This window comes from Pistacia vera, unplaced genomic scaffold (genome assembly GCF_008641045.1).
Source record: "Pistacia vera cultivar Batoury unplaced genomic scaffold, PisVer_v2 Contig158, whole genome shotgun sequence".
Taxonomy (NCBI): domain Eukaryota; kingdom Viridiplantae; phylum Streptophyta; class Magnoliopsida; order Sapindales; family Anacardiaceae; genus Pistacia; species Pistacia vera.
In genome coordinates, this window is record NW_022195663.1 from 1,168,624 (window position 1) to 1,196,353 (window position 27,730).

The following is a 27,730-nucleotide window of genomic DNA, read 5'->3' on the forward strand; positions in this document are numbered from 1 at the left end:
AAGGAAACACTACCCTCACCCTAAGATTACACAGATTCACAACTTAAAGCAAGATTGACAAAAACTCAAAACAACAAAAAAAAAACTAATCTGTCGCACAAAGAGTGGAAAAGCAAAATGCGCTACTGTTGTGAAGAACTCTTCCTTTATATAGTTTGACTTCCTGGGCTAATTCTGGCCGTTAGATCTTCTTCATTTCAGCGGCTGAGATCAGCTCTCATTTACATTTAAACGGCAGCGTATTTGATAAGTAGGCATCTGCAGAAAACGTCGACATTTTGGGCTTCATATATTAACAGATAGAGATGTCACCAGCCAAAAGTTTAGATTGTGCCACACCATTGTTAGAGGTTGCACCTGCAAATGATCATTATGGAGAAGAAGAAACCAAGAAAGGGTGGTGGAAGAAAGTTATGGATGTGGAAGAAGCTAAAAATCAAGTACTATTTTCGCTACCGATGATTGTTACTAATGTTTGCTACTATGCTATCCCATTGGTTTCTGTCATGTTTGCCGGTCACCTTGGCCAGCTTGAGCTAGCTGGAGCTTCCCTTGCCAATTCCTGGGCCACTGTCACCGGCTTCGCTTTCATGGTAAGTTTTCTATTTTAAATTAATGTTAATCAATCTGTGTTTTCAATTAGAAAGGATGATAAGTCTGCAACTTCAGGAAACCAGATGGATTTGGTTACTGACTTACTGTTAGTCTCTGTAGTACTTTTTATGCTAGTTTGTTTATTTATTTTGTTCCTTGTTCATGTTTTAGACAGGGTTAAGTGGAGCACTTGAAACACTTTGTGGTCAAAGCTTTGGTGCGAAACAATATAAAATGCTGGGAGTATATCTACAAGCTTCCTGCATAATTCCCTTCTTCTTCTCAGTTGTGGTATCAATTGTTTGGTTGTATACGGAGCCTATACTTATTTTACTACATCAAGATCCTGCTATTTCCAAACAAGCAGCTCTCTACATGAAGTATCTGATTCCTGGTCTATATGCATATGGTTTCTTACAAAACATCTGAAGGTTTCTTCAGACACAATCCATTGTAAGGGCATTGGTCTTTTTCTCTGTTCTCCCACTAGGCATTCATTTTGGTATTGCCTACGGATTAGTTCATGGGACGTCCCTCGGATTCAAGGGAGCTTCATTGGCGGCTTCACTGTCACTGTGGATATCGACAGCTTTACTTGCAATATATGTCCTCTGTGGAAAGAACTTTGAGCATACACGGGAAGGATTTTCTTTTGAAGCATTCAGTTTCATTTTCACCAACTTAAAATTAACACTGCCCTCTGCAGCAATGGTATGGTAAGTTACCAAATTTAAATGCTAATAGCTATCATACCCTCAATCCATATTTTCAATACATCATCATGACCCATCTTTTGTTAGTCTGATACTTTAAACTATTCCAGCTTGGAATTTTGGGCTTTTGAGATTCTTGTGCTCTTGGCTGGATGGATGCCTAACCCATAACTAACTACTTCTCTGATTGCAATGTGGTAAGCTTCAATCTTTTATTACATTTCCTGAATACATCTTTTACATATATATCATAAAATGATAATTTAAACTTGCCTTTGATTGTTGTTTACTTTTTTGCTGATTTTATAATCTTCAGTGTGAACACAGAAAATATAGCCCACATGATTACCTATGGTCTTAGTGCTGCTGCAGCCTGCAAGGTCAGTTTAGTATAGAAAAAGTCCTTCTACACTACAGTTCCTCTACTTCATCAATCAAATTAAAAGGAAGAAAACTTATTTTCTTTTGTGGCAGCACAAGGGTGTCAAATGAGTTAGGAGCAGAAACGTCACTCAAGCGAAGAACGCAATGGCTTTGACTCTCAAGCTCTCTGCCTTCCTTTCTGTCACAGTTGTTCTTACTCTATGTTTTGGTCATAACGTTTGGGCTAGCTTCTTTACTCACAGCCCTGAATTAATAAAGGAGTTTGCCTCTTTGACACCTTTTCTTGCTACCTCAATGGCGGTTGATCCAATGCAAGGTGTCTTATCAGGTTTGTTAATCCAACTTTTCCAGCATCATTCAAATTTGTGTCAGTTTCCACATTGCGTGATGCGAATGAGGTTATGTTTCAGGAGTTGCAAGAGGATGCGGTTGGCAGAACTTCACTGTGTGGCTTAACTTGGAAACATTCTATTTAATCGGCATGCCAATTGCTCTACTTCTCGGATTTAAGTTAAAACTATATGCAAAGGTCAGAAAACATTTTGTTTTCTCTTTCTCTGTTTCTTTATTTCCATTGTTTCAATTGATTTCAGTTTGTATGTTTTATTTTGTTGCAGGGTTTGTGGATTGGCTTAATATGTGGTCTCTCAAGCCAAGGTGGCACCCTTTTGTTGATTACATTGTGCAGAAACTGGAGTAAAATGGAGATCATTGTGAAGAGAGAAAAAGAAAGTCTTGTTTAACCAAATTTTAGTTCTTTGGAAAACAAGAAATGAGACATTTTGTAGTTTCTAGTTTCTACTATGTGGGAGTGGGATTATGTCTTGATAAAAAACTAATCAACATGCAATTTTTGCAGGCTGTAAAGATTTCAGTATATCAGTTTTTCTGCTCATTTTAGAAAATACAGTTCTGAATTTACCTTTTGATTTAATTTAACCCCACTTGTTGAAAAAGACTTGAAAAAAAAAAAAAAATTATCGCAAGATTATTTTGTTCTTTATAATATATTACTGAATTAATAAAGATAAAGGTTATTGAAAGTAATATTTATAATATAAGCTCAATATTATATATAAACATTAATTCTAAAATTATATTTTAAGATTTTAAATTAATATTTAATGCTATTTATTTATAGCCATAAGATTTAATGTTAAAAAAACAAAATTTTTTGGAAATTACTTTTTTTTTTTAATGTTTTTACTTTTATAATATAGAAAATTGGATCATGATAAATTAATAATTGAACAGACCTTTGCTTAATGTGAAGCGGGGGAAGTTATTAAAAAGACATTTGAAGTTTACATTTAATTAAAAGGCTATCAAGTTTTGAAATGTTAACTAAATAGCCATATTATTGATTAAGGGTAATTAGTGCTTAATTAGGATTAATGTAATCTTTTCAAAATTATCTATATTTCCACAATCCGAAATTGTTGCAAATAACCCAAAACCCTTCTTCTTCCTCCCGCCATTAACGCATCTCTACCTGCATCTTCTTCTTCTTCTTGGCGTCGTCAACATCTTCTTCTTCCTCTGCATCTTCTTCTTCTCCTCCTTCCGTGCATCTTCTTTCTTCCTCATTCCTCTACATCTTCTTCTTCCGCCTCTACCGCCATTAACACTTTCTTCTTCCTTCACCATTAACATCTTCTCCGGCAAAGATCCCCCTCCTCCTCCTCCTGACATTTCGCCTAAGTAGGTGTATCTCCTTTTTACATTTTATATTTAGATTTACAAAGATTTAATAATGGATGGGGTTTGGGTTATGATTTGATTTAGTTGTTTAGGTTGTTGGGTTGTGTTTGATGTAATGTAGTTGAAAGGAGTGAAATTTGTTGAAAATTTTTTCTGGTATGATGGATCGATTGTAGAGGAGATGACTGAAAATGTGTTCTGGCACGATGGACGCTTAAGCGATCCGGTGTATCGCTTAAGCGATCCGGTAGTCTGGTAATGCAGCAGATAGATCGCTTAAGCGATCAGGTATGTGCGAGATCACTTAGCGATCTGGTTAAAGTCTGTTGTATGGAGCAGATCGCTTAAGCGATCAGTAAATGCATAAGATCGCTTAAGCGATCAAGGTTATTTATACTGAATTGCTTAAGCGATCAAGTGTATCGCTTAAGCATCCAGTAAAATAACCATGATCGTTCAAGCGATACATCAGACCAATATGCGAATGTGCAGATTCTTTTAACTATTTGAACCCTTAGTACACATTTAAGAATATTGTTTTTCTTGCATTACGTATTTGGCTATTATTATACATGGAAAAAGTTGTTTGGGTGTTGATATTTTGGTGAGTGGGTGGAGAAGAAAGTGTGGAAGTGGATTGGGAAGAGCAGAAGTTACACAATTGCTGTGAGCATAGAGGTTAGTTTGATGAGTTGATTGATGAAATAATTAGAAGAGGTAATTTGAGTTGCTCGCGTAGTGATATAGTTGTGAAGTATGTTTTAAGCAAGCTCCTGAAAATTATAAGGTACCTCCTCTGTATTAAAGTCGGATGAAAGTGTGAACTTATTTATGATTGATATGGCCGAAAGTGGTTCGAGGCCGATTTTAAGGGTTTCTTATGTAGAAAACCGTTGGAAGTTGGTTCCAAGGAAGGGGATACGAGGATGTAGCAAAGTTTGCCTGGTTGTAATTTGAACTACGAGGCCATTGATTTGTTAGCTGAAAAACAAGAGTAGACGGTGAATTGGGTGGTGAGGAGGCCACTATAGAAGAGGTTGGTGATGGGGGGCAAATGAAAATGTTGAGGAGGAGGACCCCGTAGATGTTCCCACAGATGTAGAGATTCCTTTAAATACAGATTATGCAGAAGGCATAGATTGTGAGAAGAGAACACTATGGTCGTTTATGCAGGTTCAAAGGGGGCAATTGGAGGTAGTAGTGGATCAGCTCATGTCTTTACGGATGGATCGGACTTGCCATAGGGTATTTATTTGACAACAAAGAGGAAGTGGTGAGGAAGCTAAAACTTGTTGCATGAAAGGTAATTTTGAGTTCATCACCAAAAAGTCAAATTCATTGGCTGTGACGGTTGCATGTCGTGACGAAACTGCAAGTGGCGTTATTGTAGAAGGTTGCGGAGTCAAAAGTTTATTCTTAGTACATATACCCGTGAGCACACATGTGGTTTGGGACATATTATGTGAGCATCACAAGCGTCCGCTGATGTTATTGGACAATTTGTCAAAAGTCGGTTCGTCGAAGGGAAAGGTCCATCTCCTAAAGACATTCAGAGACTTGTGCGCACAGAGTTGGGATGTGCTGTTAGTTACTGGAAATGCTGGAAAGGTAGACAACATGCACAAGATTTTGTGAGGGGCACGCCGGGCACGGGTACGCAGTATTAGAAGCGTACTGTTATATGCTTGGTTACAAACCAAGGTAGCAAGATGGCTTTGAAGTGGACGGAAATGATGTTTAAATATTTTTTTGTGCTTATGGTGCTGCTATAAGGGTTTTTGTAAACATGAGAAAGTTGGCTGTTGATGGTTGCTTTCTAACGGGAAAGTATGGAGGTACATTGTTGGTGGCCACTGCACAGGACGCGAGAATCACACATATCCTGTTCATGGTATGGTTGACTCTGAGAATGACGAGTCATGGACTTGGTTTTTTCAGCAGTTACGTACGATAGTGCCTGACAGTACGAGTTTGCATAATATCCATAGGCACAACTCTATAAAGAAGGGGATTGCCACTATTTACCGTCAAGCACATCACGGATTCTGTATGAGGCACCTTGGTGAGAACATAAACAAAGTTTAAGTGTGCTGGCCTCCTTCAGACTACTACATGGCAGCAAAAGCTTATCGGGTTGATGAGTTCGAGGAACACTTCCAGCAAATCCGAATCAAGGATGTTGAGTTGCTAAGTATCTTGAGCATGATGTTGTTTTCGAGAGATGGAGTAGAGCTTACTTTCCTGGAAGAAGTTTGATGTCATGAACAAACATAGCTGAGTCCATAAATTCGAAGTTGTTAATAAAAAGAGTTTCCAATAGTTGCACTTTTTGATGCAATCCAAAGGACACTGTCGCGGTGGTTCCATGAGCGTCGTATGGAGTCAGATAATTTTACTACAACCCTTGTTCCGTCACTAGTAAAAAATATTGCGAAAACTATGGAACTGTCAAATGCACTGTTTGCCTATCCTCTTAATGCTCAAGAGTTTACTGGGCACGGCTATGGTCCGGATGCCAGTTAACCTTGTTACAAAAACTTGCAGCTGTAAAGTGCTTGACATTCACATTTACCTTGTCCTCATGCACTAGCAGCACTGAACCCCCAACGAAGCTGATTTTGGTTCAAGAATTTACATGGAACTTTGCTCCCCTTTCTATATGAGCTCACTACATGCTAGCAATTCAGAAACGATATACCGGTGCCTCCAGAAGAGCAGTGGGTAGTGCCGCCAGAGGTGGCTGCCATTATCCTCCAGCCGCCATTGAAGAAGACACCAAAGGGGAGAAAAAGGGTTAAGCGTATTCCATCAGCCTTTGAGGTTCCCCGAAGATGAATAAGTGCTCATTTGCAAGCAACCTGGTCACAAGAGAAGCAGTTGCCAGAAGTTTAGGGTCGATTCGAAGAAGGATGAAATTATTGATGTTTTAAATTTTATTGTTACCTTTAATAAAATATCCTTTTATTGTGTATTCTTATTACATGGTCTAATATTTGTTGGTGATTTTAGTTTGGAATTAGGCTGTCTAATTGAGGAAAAAGTATGGAATTAATACGTGTTGGTAATTTTAGTTTGTCAAAATTCAGGAGAAAAATGCCCATGTATATATTGCCCACGATCGCTTAAGCGACTAAGTGTATCGCTTAACGACAAAGTGTTTTCGCAGAAGGATCGCTTAAGCGATCGTGCAACTGGACTGATTGATTCTGCCCAGGTGCATGATCGCTTAACGCGATCTACGATCGCTTAATCGCCAGGGGAAAAAGGCAATTTCGCTAAGCGATATCACTGATCGCTTAAGCGATCATGGACCTGGGCAGATTTGCTTCTGCCAATCACATGATCGCTTAAGCGATCCATTGTATCGCTTAACCGATTCTTCTGCAAATGGTTTTAAAATTAACAGATACACCCCCACCTACCCACGGTGACAGATTTTTGCCACCGAGTCGGAATCTGACCGGAAAGGGCATTTCGATGCACAGTGGTCGGATCTGGCCGATAGGGCCTCTATATGGCCTTTTCCGGCCAGATCGACCACGGATGTGGCCGGAAAAGGGCCCACGATCTGCCAGAACTGGCCGTAACGAACGAAAAAATCCAGGGTTGCCGTCTGTGACAGCCAAATATATGCCGTCGTTGTCGGTCAACGATGGCCACCTTGGCCGTCGTTGACCGTCAAAGTCGACATTTCATTGAAGTCCATACGGGAAGATGTGGCCTTTTCCGCCACATCGACGGTGGATATGGCTGGAAAAGGTCACAACTGGCCATTATCGGCCATTTCCGATCGTTCGTTGCTATCGACGGTAGCCAGAATCTGGGAATTTTGGGTGGGTGGGGTGTTTTGTTAATTTTTGAACTTTTTCTGGTATTAATGAAATTATTCACTTAATGGGTCGAAAATTAATTAAAAATATACTGATATTTCCTAATATTAAGCAAACAAATATAAAAATATACTGAACTGACGTGTAAAGGCTATATGTTTGATATAATGTAATAACGAACAGTGCTCTGAACGAATCGTAAACCCTTATAGGTTTCATACTGACGTGTAAAGGAACTATATGTTTGATATAAATGTAATAACGGAACAAGTGCTCTGAACGAATCGTAAACCCTTATGGTTTCATATGACGTGTAAAGGAACATATGTTTGATATAAGTAATACGGACAGTGCTCTGAACGAATCGTAAACCCTTATAGGTTTCATACTGACGTGTAAAGGAACTATATGTTTGATATAAATGTAATAACGGAACAGTGTTTCTGAACGAATCGTAACCCTTATAGGTTTCATACTGACGTGTAAAGGAACTATATGTTTGATATAAATGTAATAACGGAACAAGTGTTCTGACCGATCGTAAACCCTTATAGGTGTCATACTGACGTGTAAAGGAACTATATGTTTGATATAAATGTAATAACGGAACAAGTGTTCTGAACGAATCGTAAACCCTTATAGGTTTCATACTGACGTGTAAGGAACTATATGTTTGATATAAATGTAATAACGGAACATGTTCTGACGAATCGTAAACCCTTATAGGTTTCATACGGACGTGTAAAGGACTATATGTTTGATTAATGTAATAACGGAACAAGTTTTCTGAACGAATCGTAACCCCTTTAGGTTTCATACTGACGTGTAAAGGAACTATATGTTTGATATAAATGTAATAACGGAACAAGTGCTATGAACAATCGTAAACCCTTATAGGTTTCATACTGACGTGTAAAGGAACTATATGTTTGATATAATGTAACGGAACAAGTGCTCTGAACGAATCGTAAACCCTTAAGCGATCTTTTCCGAGGCAGAATGACATCTGCCCAGGCTATGATCGCTTAAGCGACCTCCTGTATCGCTTAGCGATTATTAATAAAAGACCCATGATCGCTTAAGCGATTATGATCGCTTAAGCGATCTTTTCCGAGGCAGAATGACATCTGCCCAGGCTATGATCGCTTAAGCGACCTCCTGTATCGCTTAAGCGATTATAATAAAAAGACCCTGATCGCTTAAGCGATTTGGGATCGCTTAAGCGATCTTTTCCGAGCCAGAATGACATCTGCCCAGACTATGATCGCTTAAGCGACCTTTCGTATCGCTTAAGCGACCTGACATCTGCCCATGGAAGCAGTCGACAGCCCAGCGCTCCCGACATTCTGTCATTGTTTCGTCATTCAAGCTGTCCATCGGCTGTTGGTCATGTCGAACTGAATAAATTCAGGGCATATGCCCCACATTCAGCGCTACAATAGGAAGAAACATTAGCATTATTAAACTTATAGAACAATTGTATTATGTAAGTTAGTTTTAACAAAATTTCCCTTGACTCATTATTGGGCAGTAGAGCGCTGAATTCGCCACTTTCCGGTTAGTACCTGATCACCACACTGCCCAACATCCCGCTGTCACGCAACGCCGCGGGAACAACCTGGACGTGGCTCCAACTTGACCTCCAACTGCTGGTCTCGACAAATGGTCGGGTTGCAGTCAAGGATCTTCAGACACCCCTCCTCTAGATGCGCAGCGACTGCTATCCAGTGCTCTGTTTGACGAGGATGATGCAGTACACTCTTTTAACAAAGGCCCAACCGTGCCATATTTGGGCCGATCCCCCCTTACGTACTGCATAATCCTATCATCAAACCGGAAATCATCAGGGATGCATCCGACTGTGGTGCAGCCAATCGTTTTCTTTCGGTCCTTTTGCTACACCACGCAACGGCATTTTTAATTAAAGACCGATATGCCGAAACAAGCGTTTGCCCAAACCCACATCGGTGATAGCACAGTCAGATACAACAGATCACCTCACTATGCTGTCGTAGCCTCATCAGTGCCAATATCTCATCGATGTGCTACATCAAATAAAACAACACGATAAGTATGGAAAACACGAGAAATAAGGAAGTTAAGTGAACATAACTCACCGAGTCCTCAAGCCACGTCCCCATAGTCAACAACTTCTGAAACCATCCCGGGGATAATCCCCTGTCTTACACTTATATGGCCATCAATTCCCGATCCATTGTAATAGGCATAAGAGAGTTTTTTCCTTTCCTCTATTGGCCTATACAAATCGACATTTGAGTCCAATTTCCCTTCCCCACTTCCTCCCCCTTCCTCCAATTTTACATCCCCGCTTCCTTCGCCTCCCAACTCCCCCTCCTCCATTATCACCGCACCACTTCCACCACCAACCTCCTCAACCTCCTCCCTTTCTGGTTGTTCCTCCATTTGTTTCTTCATTTTCTCTTCTTTACCTGTGTCACTACCATGTAAGCGATTTCACAAACTTGCTCTTTCGGCTCTCTCTTTCAAGCCAGTTTGCACTTCAACCGCCTTTAATTCTCCACCAACTTCCTCCTCCATTGTACCACCTTCGCCCTCCATTCATAGCTACTTTCCCTCCCACCTTATCCACTTTCTTCTCCACCCTTTTCATTGTTCTTCCATCTTCTCAGCTTTGCATAAACGGCTGTTGTAAACTCTCAAACAGGCCGTTGATGAGGTCAACAACCTCATTCTCCCTACGCCGATGTCTCGGCAAAGCGGTACTTTGTTGTACGGTTTGCTGAGGCATACGAACCTCTTCCTCCCTCTTCTCCTCCTCATCCTCGGCCCCCCGAGCTTCATTATCCTCAGCTCAACGACATTGTCAAGCAATGGCCCTGCAACTGCCATCACAGCGTGACCCCTTTTTAGGTCCCGCATCAGGCGGTCTATCTTTTCATCCCTTTCATCCTCCATTGCTTTGAAAGATGTGACATAGTCCCTCTTCCGTTCATCCCTAATAGGGTTCAAAAAGGCAGACGACTCCCTCCATATAGAAAATAAATCAATCAGATTGAACAAAATAAAAAAGCAACTGCATATTCAAAAGCTTAATCCTTCAATCTTACCCCGCTGCTTGAATCTCAATCTCTAATTGGCCATAATCCCAATGGTTACAGCTCTCGACATGCCACCGCAACATCCTAGAAATTGCTGTTGCACATTCACATTGTTCTCCTCCCCCCCGCCTTAGCGAAGACAGGGATGGCCTCGTCCATCCAAGCCTACATTATAAAAAAACAGTCCATGTCATTATTCAAACACACATATTATAAAAAATATAACATAGACCTATTAATATTTACCTGCATTGCCATGGGAGCCACAATTATACGTGCTTGGTTTAGCTTCCCGCCCCATTCGGCATGCTTTAACGCCATGTCTGGTTTTTTCAGGCTCTTGATGGTTCGCTCAAATGATATCCGTCCCACGGATAAGAATTAAAGAACTCCAAGTCGCTTACAAACGCAACCAATCTTTCTCAATAGCTTTTGTTGAGTCACCAGCCAATAGAGAGAATGTAAAAACAATATCAAGCACACTTTTATCTTCTCTGCATCACTAAACCGAACTGTAGATAGCCTCTTCTCTAAACTTTTCCTGTAATAGACTTTGCCCCTTTCAAAACCTTTTTACAAAAGTTTATGGCTCCCGCACCTTCCTTACGGCGTCTGCCTCCGCCTTAGTTGGCACTTTCCCGCACCTAAGCCCGTCGCCAACGTACTCCATCATACCAAACCGTAGTGGCTTTCCCTCCACCACGAACCACATTTCATTTTTTTTTCTGCATTTTACTGAGTGCATCAACATGTAATGCACTCCCTGCCCCAAAATGACTTTTTCCACTTTTTTCCAATTCTTAAAAACTGACCGAAACAAGTGTCACCAAAATCTCTTTCACCTGCCCTCTAGCTAATGGCCCTTATTCTGTCAAAAACCTCCCAGCTCGACCTCACCGTCACCCTTGCAAGGAAGTAGGGTACCTTCTCACTTATAGGCTCCAACTCGTACTCTCTACAGCTTACGTCCGCCCAATCTGCACAATTGAAAAATAAAATGTCATCAACAAAAATAAACCAAAACCACTGTAGTCGCTTAAGCGATCATGGTCCTTAAGAGACTTTACTGTCTCATGCAAGATCGCTTAAGCGACCAAAAGTTAACTAGAATCTCTTAATCTGTGATTCTGCCCAGACCTAAGATCGCTTAAGCCACCAAGAGTAACACTCATGATCTCTGAAGCGATCATTGCTGCGATCACGAGTAAAACGAATAAATCGCTTAAGCGATACAATGATCGCTTAAGCGAAATTACAAGCAACATCCCAAACTACGTACCCTATCTTCGCCGGCCTTCTCCTCATCGCCTGGATCCTCCGGCGACTCCCCTGCCCTGAATTATCGCCGGAATCCACCTCCTAGCCTGCATTCTCTCCGGAATCCTCCTTCTGCCTGAATTCTCGCCTGACTCTTCGTCTTCGACCCTTTTGCTGTTTCTTCCTCTGTTCTTGTGCCGCCGGCGTCTCCTCTACGTGTGGACCACCTTCAATGGTCAGATGTCGACCGGAGCAGCCATTGAACTGCTTGCGCCACCGGAATCTAGGATTCGAAGTGGCGTTGGGTTGTCGTCGTCATTGTGAATGTCAGCCATGGTTTTGGATTGAATTTGGTGTGAAAATTTGTAGTTTGTATTGGAAATATGGCTGTATTGCCGGAAATCGCACGATTCCGTTTATAGTTGAAGAAATCGATCTTAGGGTTCACAAATCGATCGAAAATCGCGACTATATCGCCGAAAATCGCGACTGTATTCGGTTTAGGGTTCAAGAAATTGATTTAGGGTGCAAATCAATTGATGTTGGATCGGAAAAAATCGCGTCTCCCTTTCGTTCAAGAAATCGCGTTTTCAACTGATGATTTCGATTAAGCGACGTGAATAGAGTGTGGGCTTGTTTGCGAAATTTCAAATTTTGAAAACTTTCATTATTTCTGATTCAGCCCACATATGTTTTAATCTTTTCATTTTAACCTATTTTACGTGTTTAATTAATCCTAACTATGCCACGTCATCTTCTCTAAATTTAAAATATTTGATTAACAGTTTCAAGACCATTTTCTTAAATGCATACTTTGGGGGACCGGGCAGCTAATTTTTCTCATGTGAAGCAGAGCACCGAGGTTAATAATAGCTTGAAAGACTCATTTTTAAAGTGTACGGATCTCTTCCCTCGTTACTTCCTTAGATCACAATATACACCGCGCGGTTTCTGGGTTCTTTTCTCTATCTGGGTTAGTCTCTTCTCTCCCAAAATTTTGCCTTTTTCTATTTTTTTTTTTTTTTAATATTTAACTACTCTGAGTGGTTTCCTCGTCTATGCTTTACATTAGCAAGTATCTATGAACTTAGATCTAGAAACTCCATTCAACTGACCTCCGAAAATATCAACTTTATTGCGGAAATGGTTTGGTTTGAAGTGGGGATTTCTGGAATTCTCCTACTGTTAGAGAAAGCAGATATTACTTTTTATGAAGTTCGTACTAAATAATGATAGCTGTGGTGATGGGAAATAAGATATAACGTGAATTTATATTTTCTGTGTTTTGTTAAGGGATCTCGTTTAATAATTGTGTCAAGTCATTGAAACTTTGAGTACTTAATTAAATCTCTAATAATTCATGAGTTTCGGTCTATTAGCAATAGAATTAGTTTAGATTCACATGCTGTTTTTTAAGTCTTTCTGTATACAAGTATTCGTGGTTGATGGTTTGTGTTATGTCATAAAAAGATGATTGCAGATGGATATTGAGTCATCTTTTAGTTTTAGTTTGTTCATATCGGTATTTGTAATTAAAAAAATTGTGTTTGTGATATAAGTTTCATGTTCACTTGGTAAAATTATTGCTTCTTTAATTGGCAGCATCGGTGAAGTACAAGACTGGGCGCACAAGGGGAAATATACTATGCATATTATTCTCTTTTGCCTTTCCTTTTGTCTTGGCAATGGTTTTTGACCTGGCACGTCCTTTGAAAGGTTTTTTAGAAATGAAAACAGGTGTCGGATGGCGCCTTTACCTTTTCTTGCTCCCACTACTCTTCTTCCTTCCTTATCTGTTATCGGGTAATTGTTCTCATCTTCTTCTGATTATGATATTGTGGAATTTTCCAATGTTTCCTTGATTTGGTATGGGTTTTGAGAGAATATGATTGGTTTCTGTTTCCAGTTCTTGAATTGCACAGAAACTCCATTATAGAAGATCTGCCCAAGAAAAATAGAAAGAAGTTTGATCATCTGGTTCTTGGGCCTGCTGCCGGTCAAGGGTTGCCTAACCGTTTGCAATGCCAAGGTTTTTACTTTATCCTTGTTAATGATACACTAACATACTTTGTAGTATCTTTAAGATTTTGGACTTGCAATTTCAATTATTGAATATGGATAAAGCAGATTTCCCTTATTTCATTTTTACTCTGTCTCCTTATCTGCTTAACTTTGAGTTTGGAATGTTTGTTTTGGACACTAATAACTTGTAGTAATTTGGTTTTATTATTTCTTCGTGTTTTCTTCAAATTAAAATTGCCGATGCAGTACTCGAGCTTTTCCTATTTAACATACAACCTAATGCTCAGATTATGAGTTGGATCATGTTGTGTATAAAATTAATATGCTGGCCATGACTCTATGGCTGCTATAACACTGAATATTGTTATAGTTAAATACGCTGTTGAATAGTGTGACATCTCAATGGGGACAGTGACTTTCCTATTATACAATACTTCTCCGTCTATTATAGCTATACTTTATTCTGTATGGACTCATGAGTAATAAGATTTTGTGAGCCGCAGTATGTACCTATGAAATATATATAAATTTCATAACCTGGGTTGTAGTGACACAACTCCTGTAGTAATATGAACATAATCTTTGGAAACAAACTCTTTACTTCTGCATCCAAGTTTCCTCTACTGTTGTCTTGACTTTGATTGTGCATTCCCTGTTTACTGAATTTCTCAGGCATCAAAGCTCTCAACAAGACCCATTTTTCAGCCCCTTCTCATGTCTCCAGTGTTGAAGATAGAATTTCTTTTGTCACTGTTTTCACAATTTATAACACCTCACTTGAAACTAATGTGGATGGTAGAGCATCAAACTTGGTTACCATTGGAAATGCTTCTTATAGTAAGACAGAAAGGTCAATGGCCATATTGGAAGTGTTAATTAACTTCATTCAAGTAAGTATTTGGCAAATCCCTCAAAAACTTGATTTGAGGTTCATAGCTTTCCAATTTTACAAATTGTGGAGTTATTTAAAATTTCAATTGATTACAGGTGACAATGGCCCCAAGTGATGTAATCATTCTAACTGATCCTGCTTCAGATCTCTCAGTGCACAGAAAAGGGATCACCATATATCCAATAGAGGGTGAATATTCTCGAGACAAGTTGATGCTTCAAAGAATCAGGTCTTACACTGTAAGAGCAAATCGCTGATATATAGGTAGAATATTTTTGTTTTTCACTAATAATTTTGAGCATAAGAAATTGCTTCTGAAACTTAACTATATACTTGCACTTTGTCCCTCTCCAGATGTTTGGTTGGAACATATTCTCAAAATGTCATTGTTGTTTGTGATTTTAATTCTTTTTGTTTTCCCTTGCAAATGTTGATGACTTTATTTCAGTTTGTTTTGCACCCACACAGACAAATTGTCAGTGCAGTTACCTTACTTTCTCATTCTTTTTGGAGAACAAGTCCTACCCTCACTGCCTTTGGCACAAGAGATTATTAGTTTGTTATTGATATCTGGACATTAATTGAAGAAATACTTTATTAAAATTCTCAATGCTAACACGAGAAGTCAAGACCTTTATCTTAATTTATTATGCTATGGATGGTCCTGGTTTAATTTTTCTTGTTCAAATGTTATTCTTTTTATGCAGACATTTCTTGAAAGAAAGCTTCAGGAGCATTCTCAGGGGCAGAGGCTTATAAATCATTACATCTTCACTGACTCAGATATAGCTGTGGTTGATGACTTGGGTCATATATTTCAAAACCACCAAAACTTTCATCTGGCACTAACTTTCAGGAATAACAAGGATCAACCTCTGAATTCTGGATTTATAGCTGTCAGAGGCACCCCTGATGGGATTTTTAGGTGCAGAATTTGTTCTTTTATTGCATTTATTTTTCTCTCTGGAAAAATGAGATGATTGAAAGGAAGAGGAGAATGTTTCTGTTTCAGTTGCCAAAGTCAAATTTAAATCTTATACACCTTTTAGGGTAACCAGGTTGTGCTGGTGATTTCAGTACAAATAAGCAATGCTAATATGTATATGGAAATTTATCACAGAAGAAAATGAGAATGTTATTTTGATTGCAGGGCAAAGGTATTTCTTCAGGAAGTATTAAGCATATACAGTTCCAAATACATGAATGCTTCCAGAATGCTTGGTGATCAGTTAGCTCTTGCTTGGGTTGTAAAGTCTCACCCCTCTTTTGATACAAGGAGATTCACCAAAGCACAGGCCTTTGTTGAGGAAATCGGCGGTGCTTCAGTTCTATTTTTACCTTGTGCTACATTCAATTGGACTCCACCTGAGGGTGCCGGCCAATTTCACGGCATGCCCTTGGATGTTAAGGTATGCTTTGATATCTAAATTCAATTTCTCATAATAATCTTGATCAATAACCTCCAAAGGAAAAAGTCTCTGGTTTTGCTCAGAAATATATGAATGCTAATGTTATCTAAAGCATCGATTTATTATCATTCAGGTTGTTCATTTTAAGGGTTCAAGGAAACGCCTAATGCTCGAGTCTTGGAACTTCTTAAGCTCATCTTCTGACATTTCAGATATGTTGTGTCTCATCCTGGCAAGTGGAAGAACAAAATATGACTTTTGAATAGATATCATATGAATTAATGTTACATTACACATTCTCTCGAGGGAAACAGATAATTTCTTTCAACGGAACTGGGTGGGGATTTCTTGTGGCATCATTCAAAATGTATTTCAGTAGCAATTTAGAATAGTTTACCTATTGGGGCTATCTCTTCCTTTTCCCCCTTGACACCATTTCCCACCCCCAACCGCAACATAAATTTGTTAGTACTAGCAACAAATGTAACTGGAAACGCAAATATTGATGTTTTTTTTTCATTCATTTACTCATATTGAAGATTGTTTGAATCATGATTGTTAGTATTCTACGATATCCGATACGTATCATACGATATGATTCGATACAGGTCGCCAACGATACGTATCAGAGAGTATATCTTAAACCATTCAATACGTTGATATGTATCCTATGATACGATACGTATCTATTCTTATCCTTAAAAATATCGATACGATTTTATTAATTTGGGTCAAAAGTTTAAAAAAAAATTCGGGTCAAAATCGGGTCACCTAACTCGATTCACTAAAACCTGTTCAAATTTACGTATTTTATATAGAGAAAGTGAAGAGGAATATGTATTGTTTATTTTATATAATAATAATAATATAAGTGGAGATATAGATATTGACATTGATCTTGGAATTTTGTGATTAATTTTGATTATATAATACCGTAATTTGAAGTCAATAATACCACAAAATTTTTTAATTAATTTTGGAGATTATATTAATTTTTAGAAAATTTTGATTATTTTATTAATTTTTTTTAAAAAAGCATATCTTACAATATAATATAATATGCGATATATGATTCAAAAAATTAAGTTTTTGATACACAATATAATACACGATTTGATAACTATGATTTGAATGTCTTCAACTTTTTGCCTCGTACTAAATTAAATTCACTGAATGCTGTAGCAGGTGACAACTTGATTTCAGCATAACTTCCCTGGCTAAAACTGAATACGTTAGAAATTATAATTGCAGAAACGTACCACCAAAATTTCTCTCTGGTAAAAGATTGGCTACCCAACACCATAGAGTAAAAAGCATTTATGGTAAACATGTTAAACAAGAGAGAGCCACAAAATTTTGTCTTACCTCAACCTTGATCCATAACAGAAACTGAAAAGAGTACTGGTGATTGTATTGTCGATCAGGCATTTACTGCCCAGTAATCAAGTTATGACACATGTATGGCTATGGTCTTTGGAGACTTAATCATTGACTATGAACAATCCAACAAAGGATTTTCGCCAAGTTCCAAGTCCAGATAAGATTTAAGCTTCCGTGGCTGGCTTGCTCTAGGCTGTTGAGTGAAATTTGATCCAAGATTGACTCATTCAAAACCCTTTCTTTTATTAGGAACTAGAACAAATTCATAAAAACCAGAAATGGACATAAGACTAATTACGAGGAGGCAAGAGTTCAGATGATTCAAGTAAATCCAAGAACAAACTGAAATGGGTTGACATGAAAGGGAAATTTCAGTTTTAAAATGTTCCTACTCAATCAATGAGACTATGGAGAAACTTTGAGCATTATCATAATATTTTTCTTTTTTATGATAAATGGAGGTGTTTAGGTCAACTAGTGTACACTTTAATTAATCTTTCGGGATTTCGAAATTATTGACCAAATAAAAACTCTTGTAGTTATTTCTATTAGTGCTTCGAGACTCAAATTTAAAAATTCATGAAACCTCAATTTATTCTTTTATCACCACAAAATTCAAAATAAATACATATTATAGACACAATTAAGATTTTCTTTGTTGATGTTTGATTTTGACACCAACTATTCAGACGTGCAAAGTGCTAAGGAGACTTAGAAATTACACGTGATAAATTAAAGAGGTTTGAATGTGATATTGAAACGTAAATAAAAGATTGGCAAAAGAAGTTTTTGTAATGGTTCGGATACTCAAAAGCGAATCCTACATCTACTATGAGTATATTAATAGGGGGTTACAATTAGGTCGCACTCGGCGAGCTGAGTTACAATAGAGAGAATGAATGGATAGAGGGAGAAAGAGAGAGAGAGAGAGAGAGAGTTTTAGATGGTGAATGAGTCAATCCTATAAAATGGAGGAGAGCCCTCTATTTATAGTGGGAGGATCCAAGATGGCAATCATGATTCTTCGTGCAGGCATTTGTGGTATAATTCCTAACCGACTTCCTATTGGTTGCCTATACGAGAGGTTTTCTTAAATCGCGTACAGCTTCAACAGATGGACAACTTTCAACCACTTATAGGCCTGACGTTTACTTGTCTTACTAACGATGATCTTACCTTTCTAGTCTTTACGAGACGTGACTGCATTCTAACGTCAAAAAACCTTCTTGAATTCTGATTAGTTTTTGCTGATGTATGCTTATGCCAGCCTTGTTCTTCAGCATAACATTCTTCGATGGAATTTTAATTTTCTTTCTCTTAACTGTGTCGGTTAGTTTAAAATGAATTTATTTTCGTGTTTAAATAAACAAAGTTTTAAAAATGTAATTATACTTATGATTTATTGTGCATTTAAAAAATTTGGTTGGTGGCGAACCCAACATCATTTTGTTTGATTTTGGGAAATTAGAAATTAAAAAACAAAAGACAGAACTACTAATAATTTGTTTGAAAATTGTGCAATAATAAATAATCAATCAATCAAATCATCATCTTAGGATTAACATGTGTTTTCCATTGCACACATAATATACATTACAATCATGGATCCATCAAACGCTCCAACCTACCCCACATTTGTCAATGCATTAAATACTTGATCAACGTTCACGTTCTATATTTAGCCACGTGTCTCTATCCATCAATGTATCCACACGTACCAGACCAATTACTTCACACGCTTTACTACTACTGTTACTATATTCATTGCTTCACTATAATTCACTATTCAACGGTAACCTCTAATCTATCTTGATAATTCCACACTTGACCACCTTCAGTTTCCAAATCTCCCTCATTCTTTAACTTCCCTAAAAAGTTTTTTCCCTCTTGGCAGATTTTCTGTGAAGCTTCTGGTTCCAATCGCTTTCAACACTATAAATTCGGAGTCTTTTACCTCATTTTTGTATTGCTCCCTCTCTCTTTATCATCATCAATGGAGTTTCACAGAGCTCTTTCTCTTTTCTTGGTTTTCTTTTCTTGTTTTGTTTATTCATCTCACGCTTTGAAGTTCTACGTTGGTGGAAAAGAAGGTTGGGTTGAATCCCCTCATGAGAGCTACAATCACTGGGCTGAGAGAAACCGGTTCAAAGTCAATGACACGCTCTGTAAGTCTCATTTATTTGTTTGATCATCTTCATTTTTATCAAATTTATCATTTAATTGATTGAATAATTTGGTTTCTTTTTTCTTTAAGATTTTAAATACAAGAAGGGAGAAGACTCGGTGTTGCTGGTGAAGAAAGATGATTACTTTAACTGTAATACGAAACAGCCATTGAAGAAAATGGAGAGTGGTGAATCGGAGTTCATGCTTGATCGTTCAGGGCCCTTCTATTTCATCAGTGGAGTTCCTGACCGTTGTCAAAAGGGACAAAAATTAATTGTGAGTGTTCTGCACCTAAAAACTCCATTAAAACCACCGAAAACACCACCGGTTACCCCGCCTCCCACCCATGCTCCGCCGCAATTGCCACCGTCACCTTCATCACACCCACCTGTTGCACCATCGCACTCACCAAAAGTTTCTCCAGCTCCAGGGTTGTCCCCTAAACCTCACTCTCCAGTTCCCTCCGGGTCCCCTCATGTGTCTCCTTCACAATCACCCGGGGCTTCGTCTCCTAAATCATCATCTCCGGCACCGGCAACGTCACCTGTAGCTACATCTCCGTCACCATATAGTGGTAAGTCACCTGCTGTGACTCCATCACTGTCTCCAAAGGCTGGGGGTCCAGTGCTGGCACCTGGACCGTCCACTTCGACGATATCGCCTTCTGCACCTGGACCGTCCACTTCGACGATATCGCCTTCTGCACCCGGACCATCCACTTCGACAATACCTCCTTCTGCACACGGACCATCCACGTCTACAATACCTCCTTCTGCACCCGGACCATCCACGTCAGGAATCTCTCCTTCGGGTGGGACTTCTCCGCCAGGTAGCTCGGGTTCACCGTCGGGGACGCCGCCCGGGGCGCCGTCACCTTCAGGGACTCCAGCGGATATTACGTCACCACCGACATCGACAAAATCAAAGGCGAATGCAGTTGTTGTAACGCCTTGGAGTTTGATAGTGTCTGTGGGAGTTTCTGTTGTAGTGAGTATTGTCGTTTTGGGTTAGAGATATTTAATTATTTTGTGGGCAGTTGGAATATCTGGGATTTTTAGTAGAGTTAATTGCTTTGTTGATTATTTTGTCTTTATTGTTTGATGTTTGTCATTGGAGAAATTATTTTGATTTTATTTTATTTTTATATATCATTGATAAATTAGTATATGGAAATAACTACATGATTGTTAAATTGACATTATTTTTCTTGATTTTATTTTCTTAATTAGGAAGCTATTAGCTAACATTTGAGAAAGGATTAATTATTACTTGGAGATTTTCATGTAGAAATTATGACAAAATATACTGTAGTGTTTGAGTCTTAAGAGAATATAAACAACTATTGGGTGGTCGGGTGGGGCGATAAGGACTTTGGATGTTCAAGAGGTATTGAGTTTAATTCCTCTTTGGGGATAGCCACTGGAGGGTTTACTTGGTAGTTAATTTCAGGATCTTGGAGAATTAATCAAGATGTAGATAAAGACTCTTTGATGTATTATTCAAGGGGTATTAAGTTTAATTCCCCTCAGGGGTGACCACTGGATAGTTTACTTGGTTGTTAACGTCAGAATCCCCAAAAATTAATCAAGGTATACACAAGCTGTCCCAAATATCTTCGGTCAAAAAAAAAAAAAGGACATCACCGATCACAAAAAAAAAAAAAAAAAAAAGGCACCCGTGCTTAAAAAAAAAAAAAAAAGTGAATACCACAGTATGAATGTTTTCTATTTATTTCGCCACTATAATTGGTGATATTAATTACTTTTCTATTAATGAGTTAAACGCTTGATTATAATACTAAACTTTGCTTTTCCAGCTATTAACCACCTCATGTTTGCCTAATTAAACAAGTGCTTTCTAACTTCTTGTACAATTTTGAGGTCAAAAGTCGTACTCTTGTAGAGTGAATGTTTTTCTTTAGGAAATTATTCATTCCAAAGTTGTACACTTGTAGAGTGAATGAAGCTCAGTCAAGTAGCGGTTTGATTTGGTTTGCTTGTAGGAGTAGGACTGAACAATACAATTTTGGTAAGTTATTAATTGATATATATTACTTATTTTTTTTAATTAAATTTGGGACTGAGAAAATACCATTCATAAACCAATCAAATGGTTCGATAGAGACTTTTAAGTGTATTATTTAAGAGGTCTTGAGTTTGAGTCAATTCTCTGTTGTTAATAGAAGTGACCAGTAGAATTCTTACCTAATTAATAGTTTTGAGGTCTTGAAAGATTGGTCTGAGGTGCGTATAAATTTATTTAGACACGAAAAATATATATATAATTATATATTATGTATGCCAAATCCCTTATTTGATAATGCCAAACACGGTAGAGTTGATTATTGAGGACATTGATTTGACACATTAAACCAGAAAGTTCAACACCATCCTAATCCTCACGGGTGCTTCATTATATAAATTAACACCACAAATGTTGGTGCGTTGGCAAATATAATATGGATGTGGATTTAGACATGCATGTACTTAATAAATAAATAAATTTTAATTTAAATGATAATTTTGAAGGACAAAAGCTTTATCTGGGATTCAAAAAGGCATTAATTATTGTCTACATGGGGTCTCCATTCCATTCCAAGTCCTGCCATGGCTGATCTGATCAAAGCCTAACCTAACCTTCAGCTTATTCATACTTTTGAATTTTAGTTTCGAGTGTGACGAAGAAGAAGCCGCGTACCGATGGACAAGTAGACAAAAGTTAAAAGAAAGTTTGACGTCTTAAATCAAACACCAGTGGTTTTCTCCACGTAATCCCATTAACGTCAACATTCGACAAGACTTTTCAGATCGTTGTAGCTTTCAATTCATTTGAGAGCTTATATTCACACGTAATTACTCCTACAATAACCCCCATATATATATATATATGATATGGTGTCGTTTTGTTTTGATCGTTTTCATGAACAGTGAAAGGATTGGTCCGGTTATGAAATCCAATGTAGTATTTGTCGGCAGGGGGAAGATTGAAAAAGAAGATGAAGAAATGGATTGGGGTTTGATTTTTCATCTTCTTGGTTTCATATGCCAACTGTTCACCTCTCACTTTCACTCAATTATTTTTCCTGGACCGTCCAAAATTTTTTCTTTTCTTATATGTTTTTTTTATGTTATCATAAAGTTTGATTTAAGAATTTGACTTCAATCTTCATCTATTGTTGATCATCATTATCTTAATCTATCTCTTAAGTTACTGAAGTCATTGAGAATATGTTGATTAACAGTCAAAATCCCTTTTTTTTTTTAAATTCTTTAACAATACAAAGTTCAAAATAATTTGATAGCTTATTTATCAGCATTACAATTAACAATTGACGATAATTAATATAAGAAAATTATAAATTATTGACATTTTTAATTCACTATATTATTTATTTTTCACATGGCCGATTATAATTGGTATCAAGTCAGTACTTAAAGATATAAATATTAGAAATAAATGAAAGTGGACATAGCAATTAATTATGTATTTTTGCTTCAAGTCTTGTGTGTGTGAACACAATTGCCATGAGCCGCCCACCTTTAAGAATGCAACTATGCCATTATCAAATAATCAATATAGCCTTTCGACTTTAGGAGGCTCGCCTTTAGAAGGAGGGTAGGATTCACTCAACTTACAAGTCTATATTTTATGTATAATTTATATATCTATATAGTTTCTTTCATTTTTTATTTGTATTAAGCATTTTGATGGAATATATCTATGTGACTTTGTTGATCTACAATATAAATGTGTGTCACGTTTTTCAGGAATAGCTCAGTTTTGGTAATATAAACCAGATGGGGGTTTTCCTTAATGTCTTTGGAGTTGGGAAATTTTAGAAATTTAGATGGTTTATACTGTCAAAAATATATTTTCATTCTTCAATTGTACAAACAATCAATAGTCAAAATTCTCTTTTTCTGAATGCAGAATTCTCTTTGCTTTATGAATTCCAATTCTAAATTTTCTTTCATGAACTTATCTTTTTCTTTTTTGGTAAAACCGGTAATTATAAAAGAACAAAGAATTGCAGAATAAAGAGGGCTGGAGCACCCTCAGCAAAACACCCTTTGGACAGACCCAAAGAGGCACAAACACAAAGGAGCCATAAAGAGCTAACAGCCCATGGCGAAAAGACCCAGCAACAACAGCAACAGATCCAAAGGAAACAAAAAACAACAGCAGACCCTATAATAGAACGGGCAGCAAAACTAACAAGCAACAACACAGCCTAGGAGAAGAGAGGGAGAAACAAAAATGCACATCCAGCAGAAACAAAATTAGCACTATACACAAGCTGAGACCATACGAAAAAAACTTCGAGCAGCCTTCCCAAAGAAAAAAACAGCACTTTCCCAACTGTAGCACATCACACCCAGAAGGCCTGCAAACCGAAGAGAAACAAAAAACCTCCTGCAGCAATATCAACAACCCACCACCTGCAAAATCCATAAACTGCAGCATCATCCAACAAAAGCTTCTTCTCCCACAAAAAACATAAAAACAAACCCCAGCAGCTCAAGCAAAGACCTAATCAACATACTTCCGGCACTGTTTCACCAAAACCTCAACCGTCAAACCATCACCAAAAAATCTCCAAAAGAAATCATCACAAGTCTGTTCCCAGCAGAGAGCACATAACAGAAGCTGGGACACCAGAATAAGAATCATGAAAATCCGGCAAATTCGAAAAGTCGCCCTGGACAACGGCCACAACAATAACACTATACATGAACTCATCTTTGTGAAATTCAAGACTCTCTACATCGCTAAACCAATAATGTTAGTTTTAATACGATCTTAAATTTACAAAAATGAGAGTTAAGGTCATTGTTTTACAGTATTTTTGGTCAACAATTAATGGATATATCTTCATTGGTGTAGCAAATAAGTGCACATAACAATTTGCTTTAACCTTGTCAACACGATGATGAACCGAGACTGTGTCTCTATGGTAGAAAAGGTTAATACATGTAGCATAAACCAAGGCAAAGAAACACTACTGGTGCCTGGACAACATATCTTCATTGTCCAGGCATGGTTTATGGAAATGGACAAACTAATACAATTGAGTTACCACTGTCCACACATTAATTATACTACATCCCACATTTATTTGCTATGTTTTACTTATTGATTAACAACATAAATAGATCACTCTGCTTGCAAAATAATAAACGGTCCAGCATGATCATTAAACAAATCTACTAAAACTAAATACAACACCTCATGCGTAAAGACAGCCAATAAAAAAACTTCCAAATAGAGAAAGCAAAGGTCTCCAATGGAAGCCATGCATTCCAAGTAAGCATCCTTAAAAAGAGACAATAAACAAAAAAGAGAACCAAGGACAAGGAAATATACTCATAACAGTTCATTCAAGATATGTCAAAAACGGCTCCGACGATTCTTAAAGTATTCCTGCCAGACAATTTCTCGACCGATCTCTTGTAACAAATCATGCATTACTACCTTATTATTTGTAATAGTTATAAAATGTCTATTCACGAGGGCATTGATTCCCATCTCTGGTGGGAAATTATTCCTGGCCTTCAGAGTTCTTGTTACGAGATCTATGTCTACTCCATTCAATAAGGAAGAAATATCTAAAAATATCTTTTTCGCTTCATCATCTAATCCGTCATAACAGATTTTTAGTACTTTCTGAAAATCTGTACTAGGAGTTCTCTCTAGTATATTCAATGTACTTTCCCAATCTTGTACCCTCTTTCCAGAGAGAAAGGAACCCAAAACTATAAGAACAAATGGAGCACCCTTAGCATATACTATTACATTTTTTGACAACTCCAAGTAACGTTCCCCGGGATTATGATCTCCAAAGGCATACGAATTAAAAAGCATAAGAGCTTCAGCATGCAATAATCCCTCAACCTTGTATGTTTTATCCACTCTGCATTCCTTCAGCACTTGTTCATCTCTTGTTATTATAAGGATTCGACTACCCGGACCAAACCAACCAAGACCTCCGATTAAAAATTCTATCTGTCCACCTTGTGTCACATTATCAATAACCATTAGAACCTTCTTGCTGCCAGACTTTCCCTTCATGGACGGGAGTTCATTAGTCGGAGAGTTTCTGTCTACAAGTGTTATTGCTGACAGAATTTCTTGGCGCAGTGAAATTAATCCATCACTTCTCTCTGCTCGTTCCCCAACATTGTCAATGAAGCAATACCTGTCAAACTGCCCATAGATTCTGTGGTAAATGACAGTAGCAATGGTAGACTTCCCTACACCAGCGATGCCCCAAATTCCCAGCGTGAAAACGTCTTTCGATCCAATGGATAAGAGAGATTCAATGTTTTCTATATGTCTTTTCACACCAACCAGTTCCTTTTCTTTAACAAGGGATAGATAATTGAGTTTTTCATAAATGTCGCTGACAATCTGTTGTAAAAGTACTGATTCAAACCTGTCAAATACCAAGTATAATTAAGATACCCAAGTGAGGCAAGAGAACATAATTCTGATTCTAGCTAACTTATGTTGATGGAGATATTTCATTTTTGATAGTTCAATGACTTCACAGACAATATATATGTCACTCATTTGATCTAAAATACTAAAGTGCGTAATTGTTATCATTTTTCAAAACCTCATGTTTCTCATTATGTTTGGCTAAACCTCAGGGATGAACCCTTGCAAACAATTAGGAAAGACAATTCATAACTAGTGAAAATTTATATTGACCGATTGGAATATCATCCTCAACAACGCACATCCGCGACAATGTTTCTCAGATTAAAATATTTGCGGCTAAATTCTTCTTTTCCAGTTTGATGAGAAGAGAAAAAGATATATATAATCATTCTAAGAGTTCGACCAAGATCCTATGCCATGAATACCTAAATTCTATGAATCGAAAATGAGAAATTATCCTTCCTTTTAAGTGTTGGGCCTGTCCAGGATTTAATGGCAGGGGATTTTTCCCGCTTGATTGTATTCCTTCATTCTTTTTATATATAATTACCCTTTTACCCAAAAAAAAAAAAAAAAAATGAGAAATTATCAGTATAAGAGTACTTTCTCCAATTCAAGATATTGTTTACTTAAAAGAACAGAAACTATGCATCGCAACCTCAAAGCAAGTTACCTAACGAAAGATGAATCCCAGCCAGAGAGGTTGGCTACTTCTGTCAAAGCAGTCCTCCATGTGTCTGACTTTTCCTTAAAACGCCCTTCAAGCATCGCAAATTCGGCACCAAAAGACCCCGATTGCCTCCTTACATCTCTCGGTGCTACATGATAAAACACTGGTAATACAATCTGTCCACGCTCATTCTTGCATCTACGAATTTGTTCAAGTTCTTGAAGGCACCATGCCGAAGAGGCATAGCCTTTTGAAAAAAGGATAACTGCAATCTTTGACCTTTCAATTGCTTTCAAAAGAGAAGGCGTAATTTTATCTCCTCTGATAAGTTGGTCATCAAAAAATGCTCTAATATTTTTCCTGATCAAAGCTGAGTAGAGATGGCTGGTAAAGTTACGGCGGGTATCCTCGCCTCTAAAACTAAGGAAAACATCATACTCCTCTTCTAGAGAAATTCCAGAAGAAGAAGAAGAAGCAGCCATCACACTTTCACTAGAGAATAAGATAGAAGATATGTATGATGCTAAAACTTGAAAATTTTTCTAGCTCTTCTTCGGCTATCTATGTAAAAACCCACATTGTTACCATTTATATCACTTCGTCTTTTATTACTCAAATTTTATTTTAAGGTGGTGTACAACTGGAACTGGGGCCAGATAGCTGTGAACACCTGATAAAGAAAGGGATTTCTAATTTTATATAAATATATAAAAGATTCCACTTACCTAACGATGTTTGAACACTTCAAAGTTGTGATAACAAATCCTTGTTTACAAAAATAAAATGTCAATCCATTGTTGACGAAATTCTCGATCTGAATTAACTTCTCTTTAAATCTACTTAAAAAAGGAACCTGGAATTAAATTACATTATCACTCCCGATGTTGACGGTAATTTGGAAGTAAACTCCACTGGTTTCGAACTAATAATTGCACCTTAGCTGTTTGTCTTTATCAATTGAAATTTCACATTGACTATCTGTCCATAGAAATGTTGATTCAATCAATCTATATATTTATTCCCAGCCAACCAGCGGCCGGGATTGGCTATACTTACGATGGTGACGGTGACAGTGGTTGTGGTAAACTTTTTTTAGGGTTTGAATAGGTCTTGTTTGTTTAATAATATATGTAATATCTAATAAGAAAATCTAAAAACCACCTCATGAGAGATGTTTAATAAAAAATAAGT

The 27,730-nt window shown here is 37.6% G+C and overlaps 3 protein-coding genes and 1 pseudogene across 3 annotated transcripts; 3 read left to right on the forward strand and 1 right to left on the reverse strand.

The window, feature by feature from the left end:
- Window positions 1-305: 305 nt before the first annotated feature.
- LOC116124971 lies at window positions 306-2,434 on the forward strand (annotated as a pseudogene).
- Window positions 2,435-12,473: 10,039 nt separating this feature from the next.
- Window positions 12,474-16,155, forward strand: LOC116124934. The gene is made up of 8 exons (XM_031410690.1): window positions 12,474-12,532; window positions 13,162-13,362; window positions 13,466-13,588; window positions 14,254-14,471; window positions 14,569-14,712; window positions 15,181-15,398; window positions 15,624-15,882; window positions 16,016-16,155. The coding sequence occupies exons 2-8, from the start codon at window positions 13,245-13,247 to the stop codon at window positions 16,142-16,144; spliced, it is 1,209 nt and encodes a 402-aa protein (XP_031266550.1). The 5' UTR covers window positions 12,474-12,532; window positions 13,162-13,244; the 3' UTR covers window positions 16,145-16,155.
- Window positions 16,156-19,070: 2,915 nt separating this feature from the next.
- On the forward strand, window positions 19,071-20,510 carry LOC116124915 (early nodulin-like protein 2). The gene is made up of 2 exons (XM_031410672.1): window positions 19,071-19,427; window positions 19,517-20,510. Exons 1-2 carry the CDS (start codon window positions 19,256-19,258, stop codon window positions 20,437-20,439), a joined length of 1,095 nt encoding a protein of 364 aa, XP_031266532.1. The 5' UTR covers window positions 19,071-19,255; the 3' UTR covers window positions 20,440-20,510.
- A 3,287-nt stretch (window positions 20,511-23,797) lies between these two features.
- LOC116124972 (TMV resistance protein N-like) lies at window positions 23,798-27,021 on the reverse strand. Its single transcript, XM_031410715.1, has 4 exons — window positions 26,543-27,021; window positions 24,901-25,861; window positions 23,972-24,075; window positions 23,798-23,867 (listed from the first exon to the last, which is right to left on the reverse strand). The coding sequence occupies exons 1-4, from the start codon at window positions 27,019-27,021 to the stop codon at window positions 23,798-23,800; spliced, it is 1,614 nt and encodes a 537-aa protein (XP_031266575.1).
- Window positions 27,022-27,730: the final 709 nt, after the last annotated feature.

Bases quoted from the DNA above. Each gene is read 5' to 3' on its own strand.
- LOC116124934 (XM_031410690.1), top strand. From the start codon at position 13,245: ATGGTTTTTGACCTGGCACGTCCTTTGAAAGGTTTTTTAGAAATGAAA. The intron at 13,363-13,465 runs GTAATTGTTCTC...TTCTGTTTCCAG, and splicing joins CCTTCCTTATCTGTTATCGG to TTCTTGAATTGCACAGAAAC. The intron at 15,883-16,015 runs GTATGCTTTGAT...ATTATCATTCAG, and splicing joins GCATGCCCTTGGATGTTAAG to GTTGTTCATTTTAAGGGTTC.
- LOC116124915 (XM_031410672.1), top strand. From the start codon at position 19,256: ATGGAGTTTCACAGAGCTCTTTCTCTTTTCTTGGTTTTCTTTTCTTGT. The intron at 19,428-19,516 runs GTAAGTCTCATT...TTTTTCTTTAAG, and splicing joins CAAAGTCAATGACACGCTCT to ATTTTAAATACAAGAAGGGA.
- LOC116124972 (XM_031410715.1), bottom strand. From the start codon at position 27,021: ATGGCTGCTTCTTCTTCTTCTTCTGGAATTTCTCTAGAAGAGGAGTAT. The intron at 25,862-26,542 runs GTAACTTGCTTT...GGTATTTGACAG, and splicing joins TGGGATTCATCTTTCGTTAG to GTTTGAATCAGTACTTTTAC. The intron at 23,868-23,971 runs GTATGTTGATTA...TGGATTTTGCAG, and splicing joins TTGGTGAAACAGTGCCGGAA to GTGGTGGGTTGTTGATATTG.